General features: G+C 30.8%; 1 protein-coding gene across 12 annotated transcripts in view; it reads left to right on the top strand.

Annotated features, from left to right (window-relative positions):
* The window catches only part of LOC134718815 (neogenin-like), an 86,661-nt gene that overhangs the window by 24,616 nt on the left and 40,427 nt on the right, over positions 1–21,618 (top strand). For all 12 annotated transcript variants that reach the window (XM_063581556.1, XM_063581555.1, XM_063581562.1 and 9 more), the window contains exons 3-8: positions 302–494; positions 12,981–13,117; positions 14,453–14,737; positions 18,250–18,415; positions 19,340–19,482; positions 20,319–20,594. In XM_063581556.1, the coding sequence (XP_063437626.1) occupies positions 302–494; positions 12,981–13,117; positions 14,453–14,737; positions 18,250–18,415; positions 19,340–19,482; positions 20,319–20,594 (1,200 nt within the window). The remainder of the gene's footprint in view (positions 1–301; positions 495–12,980; positions 13,118–14,452; positions 14,738–18,249; positions 18,416–19,339; positions 19,483–20,318; positions 20,595–21,618) is intronic.

Below are 21,618 nucleotides of genomic sequence, written 5' to 3'. Positions count from 1 at the left end.
TAATTCTTTTCGGTAAATATCACAGATATTGACAGCAATCTGACAACAACACAATATAACTAAAGATAGCTGCATTTAAATCAGAGGTCACAGTTTAGTCAATTGTTTAAAAAAATCTAATTATAAGTCCTCACACATGCACTCAATCAAAACAGTTGGATTGCCCCACTTAAATTTCAAGGTTGGCAACCTTTACCAACAGCCAATCCAAGTGCCTTTAAAAAGGACAGGCCATTTCATTTCTTTAAAAGTGTTTAATTATAATTATTTTAACATTAACATTGTATTTTAATATTTTCAGCTGTTGATGTGCCAAAATTTACGGATTTTTATTTCTCTGTGGAACCAACGAATGTGATAGCTATCAGGGACCAATCAGCACAGTTTGATTGTGCTGTCTTTGTAGGGGACTTAACTGCTAATGGGGAGATAACTCCTACAATAGAGTGGATTAAAGATGGCCAAAAATTAAATATACAAGATGATAATAGAAGGTTTGTACCACTTCCAAAATGATTAATTTGATACACATTGTTTTGCCTAAAAATCTTAAGACCACAAAAATCCCCCAAGATCAGTTGTCCTTTCTTATTCCTGAAACATTAAAATGAAAATCACACTGAAACGCAAAATACAAAATTTGATAAGCTAAATTGAAATTTTACTATCAATATTATTCAATATTTTTATGGCGATTGAAAAAAAAATCCTTCTTTTCTATCATGATAGATGGATAATTGAATTGGTTCACATTTTTTGTTAGAAATGATTAATATTCAGCGTAGCTTTAATTAGTTAACAGAATTGAACAATTTTAATGAATTGCATTAATATTTGTTGACAATATGGGCATTTGTTAGCATGCAATTTTGTCATTAAACTGATTAATTCCAATGACAAAATTTCCTTGCCTTAGATAAAAAAACATTTTGTGACAGAAGTTGAAATTGATTTAAGAGGCCGGCACAACAATCTTAGTTCATAGAGAATTGTAGGGGTTGTTATCTAATGGTTAAATAAATTATTACTCAAGAATAGACTTTATATGGAAAAAAGAAAGATTTATAGCTTAGATTTCTGTAATTACATGGGTATTTGTTTATTCAGTCAAATTGATTTCTTCTTTGTTTGCAATTACAAGAAATCATTTCTACAAAATGGGGATTTTATTCACAGAAAAGAAAGTTTTTGCAAAAATGTTAAATTTTTTTTGGTAATAAATATTTTAATGTTGCCATGCAATACCCATGTGAATGATGATCAGATTTCTATAATTTACTAAATCTGACATGTGCAAAACAAATTTTCTTGCAATTTTTGGTTTGAATGTAAATTTCATTCAGAAATTAAGCTGAGATGGAATCAAAATTCTAGTTCATCAAGTAAAGAAAGTAAAAAACCTATGGGAAAAAAATGAAATGTGAAATAACCCTAAATATTAAAGACAAAGTGAGGAAAGTATATGAACATGCAAAAGAATATGAACACATTTACGGACTACAGCTACATGTATGTCTCTCAATGCTTGTAGTTAGACCAACTCCACTTAATAATCAACTAGAGGCCATCTCACATTTAGTTTGAGAGTTTGTGCTCTAGATATAGGAAGATGTGGTGTGAGTGCCAATGAGACAACTCTCCATCCAAATAACAATTTAAAAACTAAACCATTATAGGTTAATGTACGGCCTTCAACATGGAGCCTTGGCTCACACCGAACAACAAGCTATAAAGGGCCCCAAAATTACTAGTGTAAAACCATTCAAACGGGAAAACCAACGGTCTAATCTATATAAACAAAACGAGAAACGAGAAACATGTATATATTACATAAACAAACAACAACTACTGTACATCAGATTCCTGACTTAGGACAGGTGCAAACATTTGCAGCGGTGCTCTACATGTATGTTGAAGGCATACCAATGAACTTGAGATGAAGAACAGCCCTTTACTGTTTGATACATGTGTTCAGTGATTTTGATTTAAAAAATTGATAAGCCATATTCTTTCTTTTCTGGGATAATGTATGAAATTAAATGCATTTTAATTTTAGTTTAATATTTATAGAGATACAATGTTCAAAGATTTTCAATTATAGATAATTAATGAAATGTAGATGATGAACATGTAAAATTAAGCAATATATTAATAATATTATTGAAAAAGATGTCAAGTTTACTAAAAATGAGAAGAAGAAAAAATCATTTAAATATGGAAAATTGTTTTCTGAATACCAAGTTTAGCTTGCAAATTTATTGAATATTATTAACTTAAAAAGGAATAATTAATAATACAACTTGTAAAATAGGCCATTAAATAAAGAAGATTTAGATAAAAATTATGTCAAGCCTACTGAAAGTGAGAAAAATTATTCATTTATAAAAAATGTTTTTAGAACAGCAATTAAGACTTGTTATTTTATTGAAAACCAATAAAAATGTTTATTTACCAGAGAGAAAAAAACAATAAATGATTGAAATAAAGATAGAACTGGGATTTATTATTTGTTTCTCTTTTTGTCAGCTTTCATTCTTTGTTTAAATGAAAAGGGACTTTGTAACGTTCTTAATATCTGTTTTCCTGTTATGAAATCATTATCAATATTAATAATGTTAGGTATTATGGTTGATTGCAAAAAATAGAAATGAGATTTTGTAAGGCACTAAAGAGTTAGTTGACAATCTTGATAAAAAGTGAATCATCTTAGTACATGACAAAAGAAGGGAAAAAAAATGATTGTAATGGGTTCGTAATTATTATAATTAAAAATGCCAATATGTCTGTCTCATGAATACATCTTGGCGCATATAGCTTTGAATAACTTTAAGGTACAAGTAAGGGGGGAAATGTGTTAAATTTTGTGTTGAAACTTTGAAATAAAATTTAAAAATATATTATAAGTCATTTAGAAGTAATGTATTTTTCTGATTATTTATTGGGAATAAGACAAAAAATCAATAGTCTTCAAAGATTTTACAATAAAAATTATTATTTTACCCTAAAAGGGCCCCTATTTGGCAACATTGATGATATTGGGTCATACTAGGCGATGTGTAACATGCAAAATGCAGAAAAGAATAATTATTTTATTTAATTGTCTACCAAACTTAATCTGGTGCTCTTGCATGATATGATCAGCAATGGAGTTTTTTTCGTCTTTTCAAATTAGTCTGTCTTTCAAATTCGTTCATCCAGCTTTGTGACGTATCGGTTCTTTTGAAACAGGATTTGAATGTGTTAAGAAGATTGACTTCTTCCAACACAAAGAGGATTCATATTTTTAGTTGATTTAACTTTTTAAATAAGATTGTATAATTTCACAGCTTTGCCTCCAGATATAATAGCATTGAGCTATTGTTTTATGATATTATAATAAAGTTATTTAGAATTTATCTGACGATTGTTGAAAGTAATTTAACAAAGTAATCTTAAAACTGATTTTAATAACGGTATATTGGAAAGTAAATCAAGAACATACTCTAATATTAATAAATATTGCTACAAAAGCCTTAGCCACTTTACAATTGTAAATCAAACTGGATTAAAAAATCAATTCTTATCTGTAGATCCAAACAGGAATCAAAAATAAGAAATTAATTTCTTTCTTTGTCTGAAGAGAAAAAAATCGTGGAATTCAGTGACGTGTAAAAATCGTCATTCGTCCATGATGTGTTTTAGTCTAGCAGATGGCAAAGGTCTCTCTTTAATACATTTGTCAAGTTTAAATAATTGGTTTTACAAGCATTATGGTTTATGTGATAGATTTGTCTTTTATTTTTATGGAAGTGCCTGTATAAATTTGGTAATATTGGCAGCCTGTTTGATAGTTTTTGTAATTTTTGGTCTTGTTGACAAAGGAGATATTACATTGCTTAAGAACTCATTAAGCTTAGACAGATGTGAGACTTAGAAGAAGAAGCTTAATTTCATTTTCATGACTTTTTCCAAGAAACTTTGTTCAGCAGAAATAAGAGGAAGTGTTGTCAATGAAGCTGTATTACAATATATTTAATTCTTTATTTCATTTTTATGACTTTTTCCAAGAATTTTTTGTCAAGCAGGATTAAAAGATATTGTCAATGAGACAGAATCCCCCGATCTACACAAAACATTTTATTGAGTTTTATAAGTCAGTCAGAGATCTCCCCTGTTTGGGCCCCTGTCTTACTAAATTAAAGACAACTTCAAGTGTGAACACTATGTATGAGTTTTGTTGCACAATAAAGCATCTTTATGCAGTAGTTAAGAGACAAATGCATCTTTAATCTGTTGAGTTAGTTTTGATATGTTTAGATTTATTGAAATGTGCTAAAGACATAACCATGCCTGTGCATCTGTTCTATGGATTGTTTGTGTTATATTGTTCTCTGATTTGTCATTCAGCTATAGACAACTAAGTTGATTGATTGTTTATTTCTTAATGCCTCTTTTGCACACAATGGCTATATTATGGAATTGTGAACTTGAAAAATAACATGAGTAACGCTTGGAAACCTAATTTGCCTGTTTGTTTGAGACATGGGCAGAAAGAAGTCTTCATAATAATATAAGTGCATATCATATTTTTTTTCATAAATAAGGTTCATGATTGTTTAAAAGTTGTCATGTTTGGGCCTTATCTTTTGTAGCTAGAACTATGCACAAATGTTGTTTGCCCATTGTTGAAGGTTGTAATGCAACTTAATGTGGCTAACATCTCCACCCTTAGAACTCTGGTGGATAGTTGACTGTAGTCCTATTGGCTATTATACATACATTTCCTTATTTGATATGATACTAAATAAGCCTTCCCAGGTATAAAGAATTGGTGCATCAGAGTACCTGATAAGATTTATCTTCAGCAGAAACACTTGTAAGCAAATAAAGGCAACAGTAGTATACTGCTGTTCAAAACTTGTAAATCTATGTACAAAAAACAAAATTGGGGTAACAAACTAAAACTGAGGGAAAGGCATTAAATATAAGAGGAGAACAACAACACAACATTAAAATGTAACACACCCAGAAATGGACTAAGCACCATACAAAACCTGACGAGAACAACAAATATAACATCAAAACCAAATACATGTATTTGGGATAGAAAAGTTTCGTGACACGTCTTATAGTAACAATTGAATGCTATGGATGAAGAATAAAAATGCCTGAATTATCTCTGAAAGAATTAGTTGTTTTGGAAAGATACAAAAGCAGAATTGTTCATAGACATTTGTTCATGTGCTTGTACATATTATGACATGTGGATAAAAGTGAAATGTAATCTTTATTTATGGTTGTGACAAGATGTCAGCCCTGAAGGTCAACTTGAATGACATCCACAAAAACTTTGAATAATTTCTAGATTTACACAGGGATTTAAAACTTCAAAATCTATTCACTTACAAGAAATTAATTTGATGTTTAAACATTTAATCGGAACACGAAAATTATTTGTAATCTTTTATGCTGAATGCTCTAGTTATTTAAATTGACAGTCAATTTTTTTTATCCAATATTTTTCAGATAAAAGCTAAAATGTATGTCGTTAATGGCCAATTATTAGATTCAATACATGTAAAATCCATTTTCTGATAAGTTTCATACATAAAATATATTACATTTTCAGTTGTAATAATTGAAAAAAGCCTCTAGGGGCTTTTATTTGTGGACTGTATGGAAATTTGTTTGAAATATCAGTCTTTTGTGTACATTTTCTTTGCTGAAATCTATTCACAGTCTCATCTCCATGCTAATTTTAATTAAAATAACAAATAATAAGAGTTGAGAAGAAGATAGAAATCCCTTGTCTATGACATAATTTTAAAGCCCTGTTTTTTCAACACAAAATGATCATCCATATATAATTCTAAAAATACATTCACATGGGAGAGAAAATTTAAATTATTTTGAATTACTGTTATTGGTTTAACAGCCAATAGCAATCTGCTGTCTATGGCAAAGTTTGAAAGCACTGTGTTTTTATCAAATTTATCACCCATAACACTAAAAATGTATTCACATGTGAGAGAAAATCGAAATTATTATAACTGTCATTGGTGCATTTGTTGATGAATTATTAAACTATTCAGGTGTATGAAAGATCTATAAATGATCCCAATTTCAATATTAAACTTTGATGTAAAAATGCACTGTGCCATTGTGTTAAATGCAAAATGTAGTCTCTTGGTGTGTTTGTCTGTTTGTCATCTGCATACCTGCCAACTTTTCAAAATGCCCATGGGGGTTTTGCATGCAAGATGGCTGTCATAGTCAAAAAAACAACTCCAAGGGGGCCTTCAAATACATTTTAATGTTGTTTTTTGGCTTCCTTATGCTTTTCTAAGCCTAGAGTCAGTGTAGAGTTAACTGTTTTATTTAAAGTTGTGGACAAAATTGCTCTTTCAAAATTTCAATTTGGGAGCCTCCATGGGGGAAATCCCCAGCAAATAGTGACAGTTGGCAGGTATGCATATGTAACGCTTGTGCAGCTCTGTTAGCCCAACAATTTTTGGAATAAACTGAATACATTATTGAGTTCTTTTAGTGTGGTGGGAGTGCCACATGAAACTCTTACCGGAAATACTACATACATTGTACAAACAATGCTATATAAATAAAAAATGCTGCTTTTCATTTTAACTAAACATAATTGAAGCCTGCCTCTGACATGGGGGTGTAGTATTTTCACACTGTGTTGTAGACTCATTCAGGTGGTCTTGTGCTGTTTTCTGTTCTTTGGTCATGTTGACACACTCCCTCAATATGTATGATTTCCGCTATATTTGCAACAATAAATAGAGTACATTGTAATAATTGCTGAATTTACAGTTTTCAACAAATATCATCATCCAGTAATATATAAAAAGAAGATGTGGTATGATTGCCAATGAGACAACTATCCACAAAAGATTAAAATGACACAAACATTAACAACTAAAGGTCACCGTGCGGCTTTCAACAATGAGCAAAGCCAATACCGCATAGTCAGCTATAAAAGGCCCTGATAAGACAATGTAAAACAATTCAAACGAGAAAACTAATGACCTGTTTATGTATTAAAAGAGGTCAATTAAGGTTTAAGATGGGGGGAAATAAACTGTTTTTTCCCAGTTACTACCAGACATTGTTGTTTGTAATAAATACTAATCTCTAACCCCAGAACCCCCTACAATACTAATCTCTAACCCCAGAACCCCCTACAAAGTTTGTTTATCAAATCTTTAATTGAATATAAGTTGTGTAATAAATAAATCATTATACTGATAAAGGTAATTACCATTTGATTATAATTTATGTGTTTAAAATTCACAGAGCTTATCATAAACTTTATCTTGGGTGGTAATTGACTTTAAAAGAGTTAAGAATGAAGGCGCATTTATTAGAAGGGGGAAACTGTCCTCCATACAGAGAGTAAAATATTTAAAAAGGGAAGCTCACATGACAATGCATTGTTTTTGTTGTAGTATTAATTTGAAGTTTTCTCTTTGAATTGTTTCAAATATTCATTAATCTTAGTCCTTTGGCTTACTTTATGGTATGACATTTCCCTCATTGTTGAAGGCCAGTTGTTGACCTCATTTGGTGAGATGGATTATAAATTATCTTTTGCTGCCCTGTAGAAAGTTAAAATAGTTAACAGAGGGAGCTAGTGTCGATGAATTGTTTTTTGTTGTACATGTATAAATTAGATCATGTTAATGTTTTCTCTTTTGAATTATTTCATGCTTGTTATCTCTGGACTTTTATAGCTTACAATATGGTGTGCATAATGCTCATTGTTTAAGGCCAAGTTGTAACCAGTATTGAAGGGGTTCACATCTTTGTCATTTGGTTTCATCGACAGTCGTTTCTATTTTAACTAGCTATATATATAGTAGAGAAGGGAGCTAAGACTCGGATAAATACTTCATTTCAGATTATTTTTGGAAAACAATTTGTTCGGGGTTTGGACAGTTATATCTTTGCTGTGTTCATGTAAGAAACATTTTGCTAGCCAAATGTCTACCACCAAAATTAAACATGTACACAAATTTAGAAATACAGTAGTTTGCTTAATTAGGCCTCTGTTTTTGGTTAACTGGATTTGAATGACCCCTGTTTGCATTTTCTTTCACAATAGAAAGCACTTTCCTAATGTGATGTTATGACAATAATAATGAGGTTACCCATGGGATTATTTTACCCATAAATCATCAGTATCATAATGGCTTCCTCATGACATATCCCATCATGCATGATAATGGCAATAAAATGTGAGGAAAGGTCGTAAAGGTCATCATTTTAACTCATAGTATAACTGTTCTGAAGTATTGGAAATGGATGTCAATACATCCTGATAAATTCTGGTCTGTTTTATGATGCAGAAAAAGATTGTGGGAAATTGTCTGAGGTTTTTAGGGTTTTCATATGATTCAATAACAAAGGAAAAAAATTTATATTAAATATACTGTGTATTGTATGTGTGACAAGATCATGCACAATTGTAGAAAATATATATTGGATTTGGTTTTCTAACTAAAAGTCTGATGTTCACCATAAAAAAATGTCTCAATTTGTAACAAAGTTAAATAACTGTTCAATTTAACTCTCTTGAATACTAGTGAATTATCTATGGTCTTGTTCTAATAACTGGATTTTTTAAATTCCCTTAGTTCATTATATTGATAGCTTGATATTCAACAGAAAAAGTTGTGTTAGCGTTTAAAAAGTTAGATACATTATGTATCAAGTCAATTTAACTCTCTTGAATATAGGTAGTGAATTGTTGAGTCTTGATTTATTTGCTGAAGAACTTGGTGTACTAACTGATATATAACATACAAAATTATGTTAACTTGTAATGGGTAATTTAACTCCTATAAATAAAAGAAAATTGTCTAGTCTTGTTCTATTGACTGAAATGTATCGAATTTGATTAACTAACTTATATAAATTAAAGCTTGATATTCAAAATACAATTTTAGTAAATTTTTAATAAAGTTAGATATTGGGTCAAATTAACTCTCTTAATTTAGTTGTGAAATATCTAGTTTTGTACTATCCAATTAATACACTTCTAACAACATCCTTTCTATATATTGAGATCCTTTCATTGACAAAATTACAGTTGACAAGATAAGTTGATGATTTTTGCAAAAGCCAATGTATTTTTGTAATTGAAATTATCTACTCCAGACAAAATCGACATCTGTCTACAGTGCACTGTTTAATCTTGTAAAAACATAGATGTTTGTGATCTTTATTCAATGGATGTCTGTCTCATTTAATGGTTTAATAGAGTGGTCTCTTGTCTTAATATCTTTTGATAAGGGTGTCAGAGTGTGTTTGAAAAGGCAACTGTTTGGCGGCAATAGTTCGGTGGAGGCCTTTGACAAGTTAAGCTTCTACTAGTCTTGAAATAAATACCAGTAGAATTATGTAGGCGTGGTGTTTTTACTGACTGTGGATGTTTCAATAAGTGCTGGTCTCTGCAACTGTTTAAAAGGGAACTAGCTTGGTGGGCCTTGATGAGTTCACAGTTTGAGGGCCTAGTGTTGAACTTAATTCCTGTAGAATGATATAGGTGTGGTGTTCAGTGTTAAGGTTGGTGTAGGTCTCCGCAAAATTTAAACTTGACAACATATTTTATTCCAGAAATGAATTTTTAACTAGATAAGAGGGTTGCGTTTAAAATTGTTATAGTTTGGTGGGCTGTTATGAGTTACGCTAGGCATGTTTATTTAAATACACGTAGAATAACACAGACAGGGTGGGGTTTTCAGTGTTTCAGTTGATGCGCCAGGTCTCTGCAAAATTTAAACTTGCCAACATATTTTATTCCAGAAATGAATTTTAACTAAATAAGAGGGTTGCGTTTTAAATTGTTATAGTTTGGTGGGCTGTTATGAGTTACGCTAGGCATGTTTATTTAAATACACGTAGAATAACACAGACAGGGTGGGGTTTTCAGTGTTTCAGTTGATGCGCCAGGTCTCTGCAAAATTTAAACTTGCCAACATATTTTATTCCAGAAATGAATTTTAACTAAACAAGAGGGTTGCGTTTAAAATTGTTATAGTTTGGTGGGCTATTATGAGTTACGCTAGGCATGTATAATTAAATACATGTAGAATAACACAGACAGGGTGGGGTTTTCAGTGTTTCAGTTGATGCGCCAGGTCTCTGCAAAATTTAAACTTGCACTAGATAATCATCTAGATTACATGTACATGTACAGGGTCCTTAATTATGCCATAAAATTAAGAACCAGAATTCACTGCTTGTAGAAATTGATAATAATCTGAATTCAAATAGATTAAAAAAAAATCCCAGTAATGAAATAGACATTAAATGAACTGTGTTTGGTTATTTACATTCTCTTAGATATATTTATACCTATATGTTTTCATCACTAAGACATGAAACTTGTTAAAAGATCCATTTACACCACAAATTAATCTTACCCTGTCAAAAAAATGATCAAAAAGGGGGAGGTTACAAAGATATAATTATATTCATTATGGAGTTTACGTTTTCTCTGATATTCTCTTAATTGCATGGAATTAATTGTTCCTGCCATTCAAACTTCACTTCATCTACAATCTTGTGGTTAAACATGCTTACAATGACAGCTGACATGCCTCTCCCTTGTCAAAAATATGGCAAAAATAATCGAAATTATTTGTCGAACCTTATGTTTTTTTTTATCCATATCTTCCATCTTGTGTAATAACAGGCTTTCGATGACAGCAGACCTGCATCATCGATGTAAAAATTACCGAAAAAATGCAATTTGATGAAATGATTACCGTAGCTATATTACTGTTAGACATGCAATATTGACGGAGGACATATTGGCTGAGGATTGATAGTATCTAATAATGTTGATGAGCTGTTGTATTTAAGAAGTCAAGCTGTTCCACCATATTAAGTATGCTTGATTCCACCTTATTACTTGAGAGGTTGAACATGTTTAAAAAAATAATTTAAGCAAATCTTGAATTTTGTATTTTTTGCTCTTTTTTTTTATATATACTTAATGATACAGTGTTTTAATACAGCGTTGTCAGAATTTGTTTGAAATAACAGTGAAGTTGTTAAGAAAGTTGTTGAAAAAGTAGAATAAGCTTTGTCAGAAAGAAATTATAATGTAGTTTGAAAATCAAAATTATTTTCCTTGCCAGCAAATGCAATACAGTGTTTACAATGTAGCTCAGAAATCCCATAATTTTATTGTGATCTAGCTTGCTCAAAAAGTAATAACCCTATGATTTTGATAGCGGCAGAATAAAAACATCTGATTATTGAATTTAAATTATGAAGTTATAATTAATTTTTCTACCAGTTAAACAGATTAAAGATTATCAGTAAATCTGATCATATCTACAAGTACATCTGAACTGGAACCTTTCTTATTGATGTTAAAAAACTTATGGTTACTTTATTAAAAGAGCAGAGAGTGCATTGTGTTCTCTCCAGAGAGAGGAAGCTGCTAATGTTTGGTTCAAAGATTCAAATGAGTGAACTTTGCTTTAGTTACAGAAGTTTTGTACTAGGAATGTCTACATAATGCGATTGGATATTTGGTTTTCAAAGCATCAATGCTTGACGTTAAGATTCTGGAATACTTTTGAACTTCAAATATCATATGCTGACTTGACCTAATTATTAATATTTATAAAATGCTTTGAAAGAATATTATATATGTTGACTCGACCTAATTATAAATATTTTCAAAGTGCTTTGACAAATTACATGAATTATAATGGATGTTGACTTGACCTAATTAAAAACATTTTCGACATGCTTTGAAGATTTTTGATAGTAGGTCAAACAATTCTACATGCCTTTTTTTAAATTTGCATTTTTACATTTTAAAAATGTATGTTATTATGTTTGTACTGGCTATAGATTTAGTTCTGAATAAAAAAAACAATTTTCATTTATGCAATTTAATTAAACCAATGAAACATGTTTGAATTATAATTATTTATGAGATTTTTCAGTGATAAATATTATTTTATGGCTGATATCATGTGAAAAATGAAACCCTTAGATAGATAAATTGTCTGGAAATATTTTTACTTCAGGAAACAGTTTCCTGGATAGTTGTCATTGTTGGGGAGATGAAATTATTTATTCTCTCCATAAACTTCCTGTATATGGATATATTGATTTCAAATCATCGGCTGGACATAAATATTCCGTGTTTTATGTTGCACTATAAAAAGCTTGACCACCTCAGTAACCATTGACATATTGGACGGAGGGTCTTTTTGGGGAATGCCAACCATTTTGCCCATCATAAAGCATCGCATTTTTATATTGCACATTTTGTATGAAAGTTATCAGTACAATGTATATATATGCAAGATAAATGTAAAAATGCATTTTCTTCAAATTGATATGAATGCAGATATCTCTGGTTTCTGGAGAAAAAAAGATTACTGTTTGAAATCGTATTTCCTGTTGTAACCTTTAATTTTCATCAGTGAGAAATTTATCTGAGAATTTTATCTCTGAATTGTAAAATATGGTTAATTGCTAAATCATTATTGTCCAGTCATAACTCATAATGTTTATACATGTATTAATGACTCATAACTATCAGAGTTCAAAAGTGTTTTAAAAGTGCTAGCAATTCTAGTAATTTATGTGTAGTAACAAATTTATTTTAAACAAAAGAGATTGAAATATTCTTGTAGCTTATAACTGTTACCCCGTTATATACAGACATTGAAATAGAAATGTGATTTGGTCACGTTAAAAAATATTTATGTAATTAAGGGTTCTTGGTGGCCTGCAGGCTTTCTGTTGGGTTTTTGACCTCAGTTTCTTCTGAACTTTCTAACCTTAAAACAATCCATTAGAGAAGTATAAAAAAACCAAATGTAGGTTACAATTTGTAAATACAACATTATTCTTCTCTTTGACATTTCAGGTAATCTAAGAGAATGGCTTACATACATGTAAAAATGTCTGAATGCTGATTATTAACTTGAGTTTTATTCTATTTTCAGGTTAATACAAAAGAATGGCTCATTACTTATTTCACCAGTTCATTCAGGGGGGACAGATATGGGGTTTTATCAGTGTAAAGCCACAGTGCCTGAGCTTGGAACGCTAGTTAGCAGAAAAGCCTATCTTCATATAGCTCGTAAGTATCAAATATTCTCTCTTTTTAGATATCAAATTTATCATTAGATGATAATGATGATGAATGTTGAATGGAGGCTTAAAGAAAAGCCTTTACTTATATCTCAATTGTATCACCAGCAGTCATTATGATTTGAAACAGGCCCATCATCCCAAACTTGTAAAATTTGAATCAATCATAAAATTGAGAATGAAAATGGGGAATGTGTCAAAAAGACAACAACCCAACCAATGAGCAGACAACAGCCGAAGGCCACCAACGGGTCTTCAATTCAGCAAGAAACTCCCACATCCAGAGGCGTCCTTCAGCTGGCCCCTTAACAAATATGTATACTAGTTCAGTGATAATGGACGTCATACTCAACTCCAAAACATGTTTGAATTTCAACTACAGGGCAATAGAGTCCAAACAAAATTGTCTCTTCTCAGAAAAATAAGTAGGCCTTGTTGCAGCATAAATGGAGGTGAAATGTCTTTAGGACAGAACTAAAAAGCAGATTTCAAAAACATGAATTACATTTGAATCATAAACTTCAAAGGTTTGTTTGTACTTTGTGATGTGAATGAAGCCGTTCTTCAAATATAATTGAGATCAAATAGAATAATCTTGACTTTAAACGTTTTAATGTACTTTTATGAAATGAAAAGAGAAGATAATCTTTTAGGAAGCTGATGAAAGAAATCCAGATGCATTGTGGGAAACAAAACAACAACTTGTTTCTCATGCACGGCTGTAATTAAAATAAATGCAAAATTGACATAAATGAGAAAACCATACTTTATGAGTTTAATTATTAAGGCCTGTAAATTTTTTGAATAATTTAATGTATAGCTGATTAATTTATAGTATGTAAATATGTTTTGCACATTAGTGATAAAAGCTAAATGTTTTGTTTTGTTCTTTTGTGTTTTGTACAAGGGCAAAGATCAAATATTAAATAAGAAGATGTGGTATGATTGCCAATGAGACAACTCTACACCAGATGATAAAGAAGTTAACAAAAATAGGTCACCATGCGGCCTTCAGCATTGACACAAGCTCACTAAAGAATATTTTCCTATAATTTCTAGCTTAGCCTTAATTGCCTTTTAACTGTAACCAATGACTGGAAATTAAAATGGAAATGGGGAAGGTGTAAAAAAAAACAAGAATCAAGCCAAAAATGGGGAATATGTCAAAGAAACAAGAACCTGCCAAAAAAGGGGAATGTGTCAAAAAGACAACAACTCCATTAAAGAGACAACAACCAGACCAAAAAACATTTCTGGTTTCTTGTAGTTGTTCTAGTGCATTAGTATTTACACTTCATTCATAAAAAAATCACTCTACTTTCAGATTTATCAAAAACATTTCGTACAGAACCACAAGATTTATCAGTTTACCTCTACGATGCCGCCATGTTTGGTTGTGTCATAGATGGCGTGCCAAAACCAAACATTTTCTGGTATAAAGACAGAATACCGCTGCAAGAGAAGAAAAATGTGCGAGTCCATCTGGACGGAGTGTTGGAAATATACCCTGTACAGTTTAATGACTTTGGTTCCTACCATTGTTTGGCTGAGAATGTTGATAAAAAGATGAGCAGTCGAATGGCAAAGTTAGAACAAAATGCCAATGTTGGTTAGTAGTTGAATTTCATTAATTTGAATTTTGACATGTACCGTAACACTTAAATAACAAGAACATAGAAAACAATATTTAAGGTATAAAACAAATGAGGCTAAGACAGCAACACTTTAACAACTAAAATAAGCTCCTCTTGCAAACTTGCATCAAATTGAAACCTAGAAATGAGAATGTGTCAGTGACAAGTTGACAACAACTCCATGAAAGAGCAAAAAAAATGTGAGGCCACCTATGGGTCTTACACACAGCCAGAAAATACGGACTAGAGGCCAGCTTTAAATGAAATGTGTTCATATATGTGACACTATTAAAACTTCTAAACATATAAATAAACCAGAATTAGAAAAACATACAAGACTAACAAAGGGCCACAGTCTCTTGAGTTTGGACTGGTACATAAATGTGGAGGTGTTAAAAATGTTTTGTTAGGTCTCAAATCGCTTTATTCGTGCAGTGCATTTTGGCTCTAACAGGGCAAAGTAGATGCATCAAGTAGCTATTTTGATATTTTAATCATTTAAAGAATGTAACATGCAGAATGAATTGAGTTTAATGAAACATGCACAGTGGATAAAAGGGGATATATGTACAGGATAAATATCAAACTAAAGCAGCATTATAAACTCATTAAGTAAATTGTAGAATAATTTTTACTACATCCTCCCCACTTTTAGATAATTAGTTTTGAGTGATCAGTCAGTGTGGGAGGGAAAGTGTTTGGAAATCGTTAGCAAATAACTTCCTCTTTAAGAATGGAGATTTGTTCAAGTTTCAAGGTTTAGAACAGTAAGAGCAAAATAACGTGAAATTGTGAGATTTAGGAGAAATTGTTTTTTTAGACAGAAAGTTGAAAATGTGAACAAGAAAAATACATTTGTAGGTAATCTTAAGGTCACCACTAAGACTATTTAAAGAAATGGGTTCATACCAAATGTCAATTTCTTAATTATTTTCATGGTATGAATGAAAATGACAGAATATCAGCAGTTAAAACACAATTAAATAAAATAGACAAAATCATGAAGAAATAATCATAAACCATGTATGAAGTTCATTTTGTAACACCCATTTTGATATGGAGTCAAAATCTATAAAATTTGGAATTTGTAATTTTATTTTCTTCTAGGCCACACTTAAAAAAATATTTTGGTTTGCCCAAACCCTACCCAAAGGTTGAGATAGTGGGTAGGTAGGTAGGCATTTTCGTTTCTTTTTTTTTCAAAAAAAGAAATTGAAGTATCAGATGTTTATTAGTCTTTATGCCTATTTGATTATAAAAAAAATTCTTCAAATCAGGACAATAAAAGAATTTGAGTAGGCAGCTTTTTTCTGGGAAGGTAGCATTTGGGCAAACAAACCTATTATTATTTATTATGACCCTATAGAAAATATTGTAAACACTGATAATTATGAACACTCTGTAAATTTGGTTATAATAAAGAAATATCAGTCTGGTAAATAACAGATTTTATTTTATGGGTTTAATGAACTTTTTGTGGTTTCCCATAAAACTTTTTTTGTTTTTTGTTTTGGTTTTGCACAGGTCTATCATAAGCCAATGACTTTACTTTTGTCAGACAACAACTGACTAAACAAGACTGACTTTGTCCTAACAAACGTGATTTTATGTTTTATGGTTGACCGATTTAAGATAACAACAATATTTATGTAACATCATGCTGAACATGTCACAATAGATATGATATAATGTATTAATTAAGTTAATACATGCATCTCTTCTTAAGTTTTGAGTTTTGAGTTTTGTAATATTGCTTTTCATGTTTACTTTGTTTTGTAAGAAGCTTACTAAGGCCAAACTATATATATTTGTTTCTTGCCTCCTGTCAGAAAAAAACAGGATGCATGGGTAGGTTTGCCTCGACTAAACATTATGAATCTTATACACAATGTTTATTACTACAATAATAAGATGATGTAGTATGATTGCAAATTAGACAACTATCCACCATAGTTCAATTGAAGTGGATGTAAGCCATTTTTGGCCACCAGACATATATAAAATAAAATGTTGGCCTTGTAAAAGATATGAATTTTGTCACTTGTCAAAAGTCTCTCTTCCATACATTGGCTATACTCCATTTGGAAATGTTAAAGTTAAAAAACATCCAATTTGTTTGAATAACAACAATGTAAAGCAAAAATAATGGTTCTGGTTCAGACAATATAATAGTTAAATTCTATTTCATATCTTATTTATGGCCGACAAGTCATGTCACAGTGACATGTAAATTGAAACGACATTAAATATGTCTTTTGATGTAGGTGGCAAATGGTAGGTAAATTTGAATAATTCATATTAATTTTCTTTAGTATTGATCGTAATGCATTGAACAGACACTTTTCTCTGTTTGTCGAAGAAAGCGAGAATAGTTTGAAATTTCTACACAGAAATTAAATGATTGATGTTTCTAGCCCTTCTGTGAAGTTATGTAATTCTTTTACAGAACTATACAATTTCACAACTTGGCTTTTGTTTGCTGGCTTCAAATATAAGTAAATTTTGCACATCAAAGATCTTATTTTCTCTGTTAAATGGCCACAATTTTTGAATACTTTTGTTGTATCTTTTTGAATCTTGTGTTTGCAATTGTTCACCATTATAGGTTAATTATTTTATTGTCTACAAAGAAATTAATTCAACTTTTTTTTTTCTATTACATGTAAACTAAATATTATAATTTGACTCTTTTGACATCTACAACAATGGGTGTTGTCAAAGCTGTGTCAATAATTTTTCATCAGAACGAATTGAGATGCATAAAATAGAAAAAAAGTCCTTTTATTATCGTCTTCATGGTTGATGAGATAAAAAAAAAATTAGATATAAAAACATTATCAACCTAATTTTGGTAGATGATAAAACAAAGTACTCTGGATTCATTCATATTCACTGAATACCAATTTTCGTGGGTTCAGGGAACACAAAAGTAAATGTTCAATAAATACTGTAAATTCAGGAATTATTGCGTGCACTTATTATTGCGATTTTGTCATTTTAAACTCAAATGCGATTTAAATCTTTGCGATATTCAGAAAAATCCTTTTTTATTCATATAGAATATTTCAAAATGTGAGTTTAAATTATTGCGATTATAACTCTGTCGCATTTTTTGCAATAATTTCTGAATTAACAGTATTAAATATTCATGTACATGCAAGTTTTCTGTAATCCACAACAAATAAGTACACACAAAATAAATGAATACACAGTAAGTCATTTCCCAAAATATTAATGTACGATACCCCTAATATATCTAGGCCCATAGTCAGGAATTCCCAAAGGGGGTTATTTGGACTCCTGAACTTGACTTTAATTAAGAGTCACAATTTGAACAGGATGTTGACTTTAACAGTGCTTATTTGGTTTCAAGGGGGGGGGGGGGGTTTGAACCCCCGGAACCCCCCTGGCTAAGGGTATGATATCATGCTAAACAACCCTAATTTTATTCAGTATTACTGTATAATATCTTTGTTATTTATTACAGAGGTGATACTGAATGGATTACCACCCAGTTTTGTATACACGCCTGAGAACACACATGCTGAGGCTGGATCAACTGTAACGTTGTTTTGTGGTGCTAATGGTCGGGACACACAACAGAAAGAACCATCAATAACATGGCTTAAAGACGGCAATGCCATAGACTTCAAGTAAGTTTATCATAGAACTCAAGTTAGTCTTTTTTTGGGTGACATTTATAACTTACTAAATATGGTTTTGCAATAAATTATTATTTTTCTTCATGGGAAAATGCCATATTGTGATTGGTTGATAAGAGGTAGATAAATTACTATAGCACCCTTCACTAAGACACTTGATCAATTGTACTTCTTATCAAATATGAAAGATTCTTCTGTTGAAATCTTTATATAGTTTATTACTTTGAATTTGAAATTTGATAGACAGTAATAACTGAACATTTCATATAATAAATTAAGTAAAACCTAGCTCAGAGGGTGATAAACCAGATTGCTACCCCTAAAAAAAAATGTCGTCAACATTCACTTCTCTCTGGCATGTATAGAGATTTAGCTGTCAGAAAACATTATAAATCTTGTTTTTTTAAACTAACATTTTAATTTCATAGGAATCACTAATTATAGATTTGTAGTACCGTAGTTTTATCATGAAGGAACTTTGCAGAGCTTTGAAAAGTTATTGAATGAAAATTTCCGTCCAAAAATTTACCATTTTACAATTTGGAAGCACTAATTATGTAGGATTTGTATCTTAATTAAGAAAATGAAATTATTCCTTTCATTAAAATTTTGGCATGTGTTTTTATGTACCACCTACAATAGTAGAGGGCCAGTTAGTTTTCTTATCTGTGCGTCCGTCTGCCCCGCTTCATGTTAAAAGTTTTTGGTTGAGAGTTTTTGATGAAATTAAAGTTCAATCAACTTAAAACTCAGTACACATGTTCCTTATGATATGATCTTTCTAATTCGAATGCCAAATAAGAGTTTTTATCCCAATTTGACGGTCCACTGAACATAGAAAATGATAGTGTGAGTTGGGCATCCATGTACTTAGGACACATTCTTGTTATTTTCACATTTATCGTTTTTTTGCAGACAAGCTCAGGGTAGATTAGAGATAGTAGGTAGAGGAAGTCTGAAGATCTACAGTGCTAATGAGGCTGATTCTGGTACTTACACGTGTAGAGCTGAAAATCTCCTCGACTCAGATGATTCGGATGCTAGGCTTATTGTGCTTGGTAGGTGTACAGATATGCAATTCTGTCATATTTTAAAACAAAAATGATCTGAAAAACAACATTAGGTGTTACATTAAAACATACATTGGACCCAAGGAATGCACTTCACATTTGCAGCTATTAGTGCCTGTTCGAATATTATCTTCTTCATGAATATGTTTGAAATGCTGCCACTTGATGTTAAGCAAAGAACAGTCATTTAGATTAGATTAACATTTACATGCTGTTAAAAGTCATGAAAATATGGAGGTTTGACTCTTTTGTCTGTTTTCGGTTCTTCAAAGGGTGATTCCGGTATGTTTAGAGGCAAATGAAGAATCTGCTATCAAATATTAAAAATTTAATAGTTAATACTTATCAATCTTTATGCCTCGTTCACACAGACATTTAATTCGAATTGAATTCGCTAATAGCGTTCACACACTCTTCTTTTTTAATTCGAATTGATTCGAATTAGACAATTCGCATTAGAAATACGTTTTTGTTAATACGAATTAAAAGTTAACGTCGTTTAGACAGTAAAGGGAAAATGACGCAAATTTCAATTCGAATTAAAATTGACGTTAGGCTGTAAAATATTTGGAATGCAAATTAAACTAATTTGAATTAGTTAATGTGAATCGAATTCGAATTACGTGTGAACTCAGCATAAGACTTTTACTAAAAACCACTTGCTCCAAAAAATTATGCAAAAAGTACAGGTTGCGTGTATATATTCAAAATAAATACTTGGAAAAATACTGAACACAAGTATTTTTTTATATTTTTGCCTCAACATATTTCCTTCAACTTGAATTATGATAAAGTAACAAAATGAATTGTTTTTTTCTTTACAGTACCTCCAAAATTCCATCAACAACCTTTGAACCGGATTGCACACAAGAATTCTGACATTGAATTTAAATGTGACATCATCGGGAGTCCCCAGCCTGAAGTGGTGTGGATGAAAGATGGACAGTTGTTAAAACCATCCGATTATTTCCATATCATTGAAAAGAAACATCTAAGGATACTTGGCTTGATGGAGAGTGATGCAGGGATGTATCAGTGTTTTGGGAATAACTCAGTTGGAAATGTACAGGCCAGTGTACAATTAATGGTTGTCAATCAGAGTGAGTAATCTCCCCTTTGTATATGAGGGTATTCAATTTGTGAGTTATCTCCCTTTGAAAAAGGTTCTTTTAATTGTGAAAAAAAAAAAATCTCTTTAATTTAATATATAATGTTATATGGTAAATTCAATTTAAAAAAAAATGTAACATATTTTCCGAGAAAATGATTAAAATAGATAATATAGTTAAGCCATTTCAGCTTTTGTAACTTTTTAATGAATTAAGTAAATGTATCATTTAAAAAAAAAAAAAAGTAATATTATAGGGTTACTCTTTGTGTTAAAACATGCCTTGAGAATGACAAGCCTTTTTTGAATCATTGAGGAATATGATTTGTAATATTTTAGTGTGTTATCATGTTACCTTTGATTTAAAATGATAGTTTGAAGTTTTAAATTTATTAAAACATTAACCTTCATGGAAATGCTATCTCTCTTGCAATTGGTTAATACTGTTTTGAATTTCAATGTAGACTTTTGTAAGTTTTAACTGAGTCCTAAGCTAGACATCATTATTGCTGCATCTGTGCATTTGAGAAATGACAATTGACCTTTTCAGACAGCTCTTGATAGAAGTAATCATTATTTACCACTTGCCAAAAAATTGTTTACTACTCATTGTTTTTACTTAAAAGATAATTATTGTTGTTTGTATTGTTAGAAATGTTAGTTCTACCCTTTCATCCTTTGCATGTTGTGTATTTTGTTACATCAGGTTTATTTTTAGTATCTTGGTGTTTTTCGCAACATGCACAGTCCATCTTTAATACTTATTTTAAAAAATTGATAATTCCAGAAAATTGGCGCAAGTTTTGTTCAATTGACATTGGTTTTATATATAGCCTTATTGGTCAATCAATTTTTCCCAAATTAAGTTAAGAGGGGGATAGGGGTTCAATGAAAAAACTATATGAATTAATTTTTTTATCCTACATTGAACTTTTGATGTTGTCCCTTTATAATATGTTTTTAGTTATTTTGCAATCCAAAACAATATACAATGTATGGTTATATACTTAATTTTG

This window comes from Mytilus trossulus, chromosome 5, assembly GCF_036588685.1.
Source record: "Mytilus trossulus isolate FHL-02 chromosome 5, PNRI_Mtr1.1.1.hap1, whole genome shotgun sequence".
NCBI classification, from domain to species: Eukaryota; Metazoa; Mollusca; class Bivalvia; order Mytilida; family Mytilidae; genus Mytilus; species Mytilus trossulus.
This window is presented reverse-complemented; position numbering and strand designations above follow the sequence as displayed.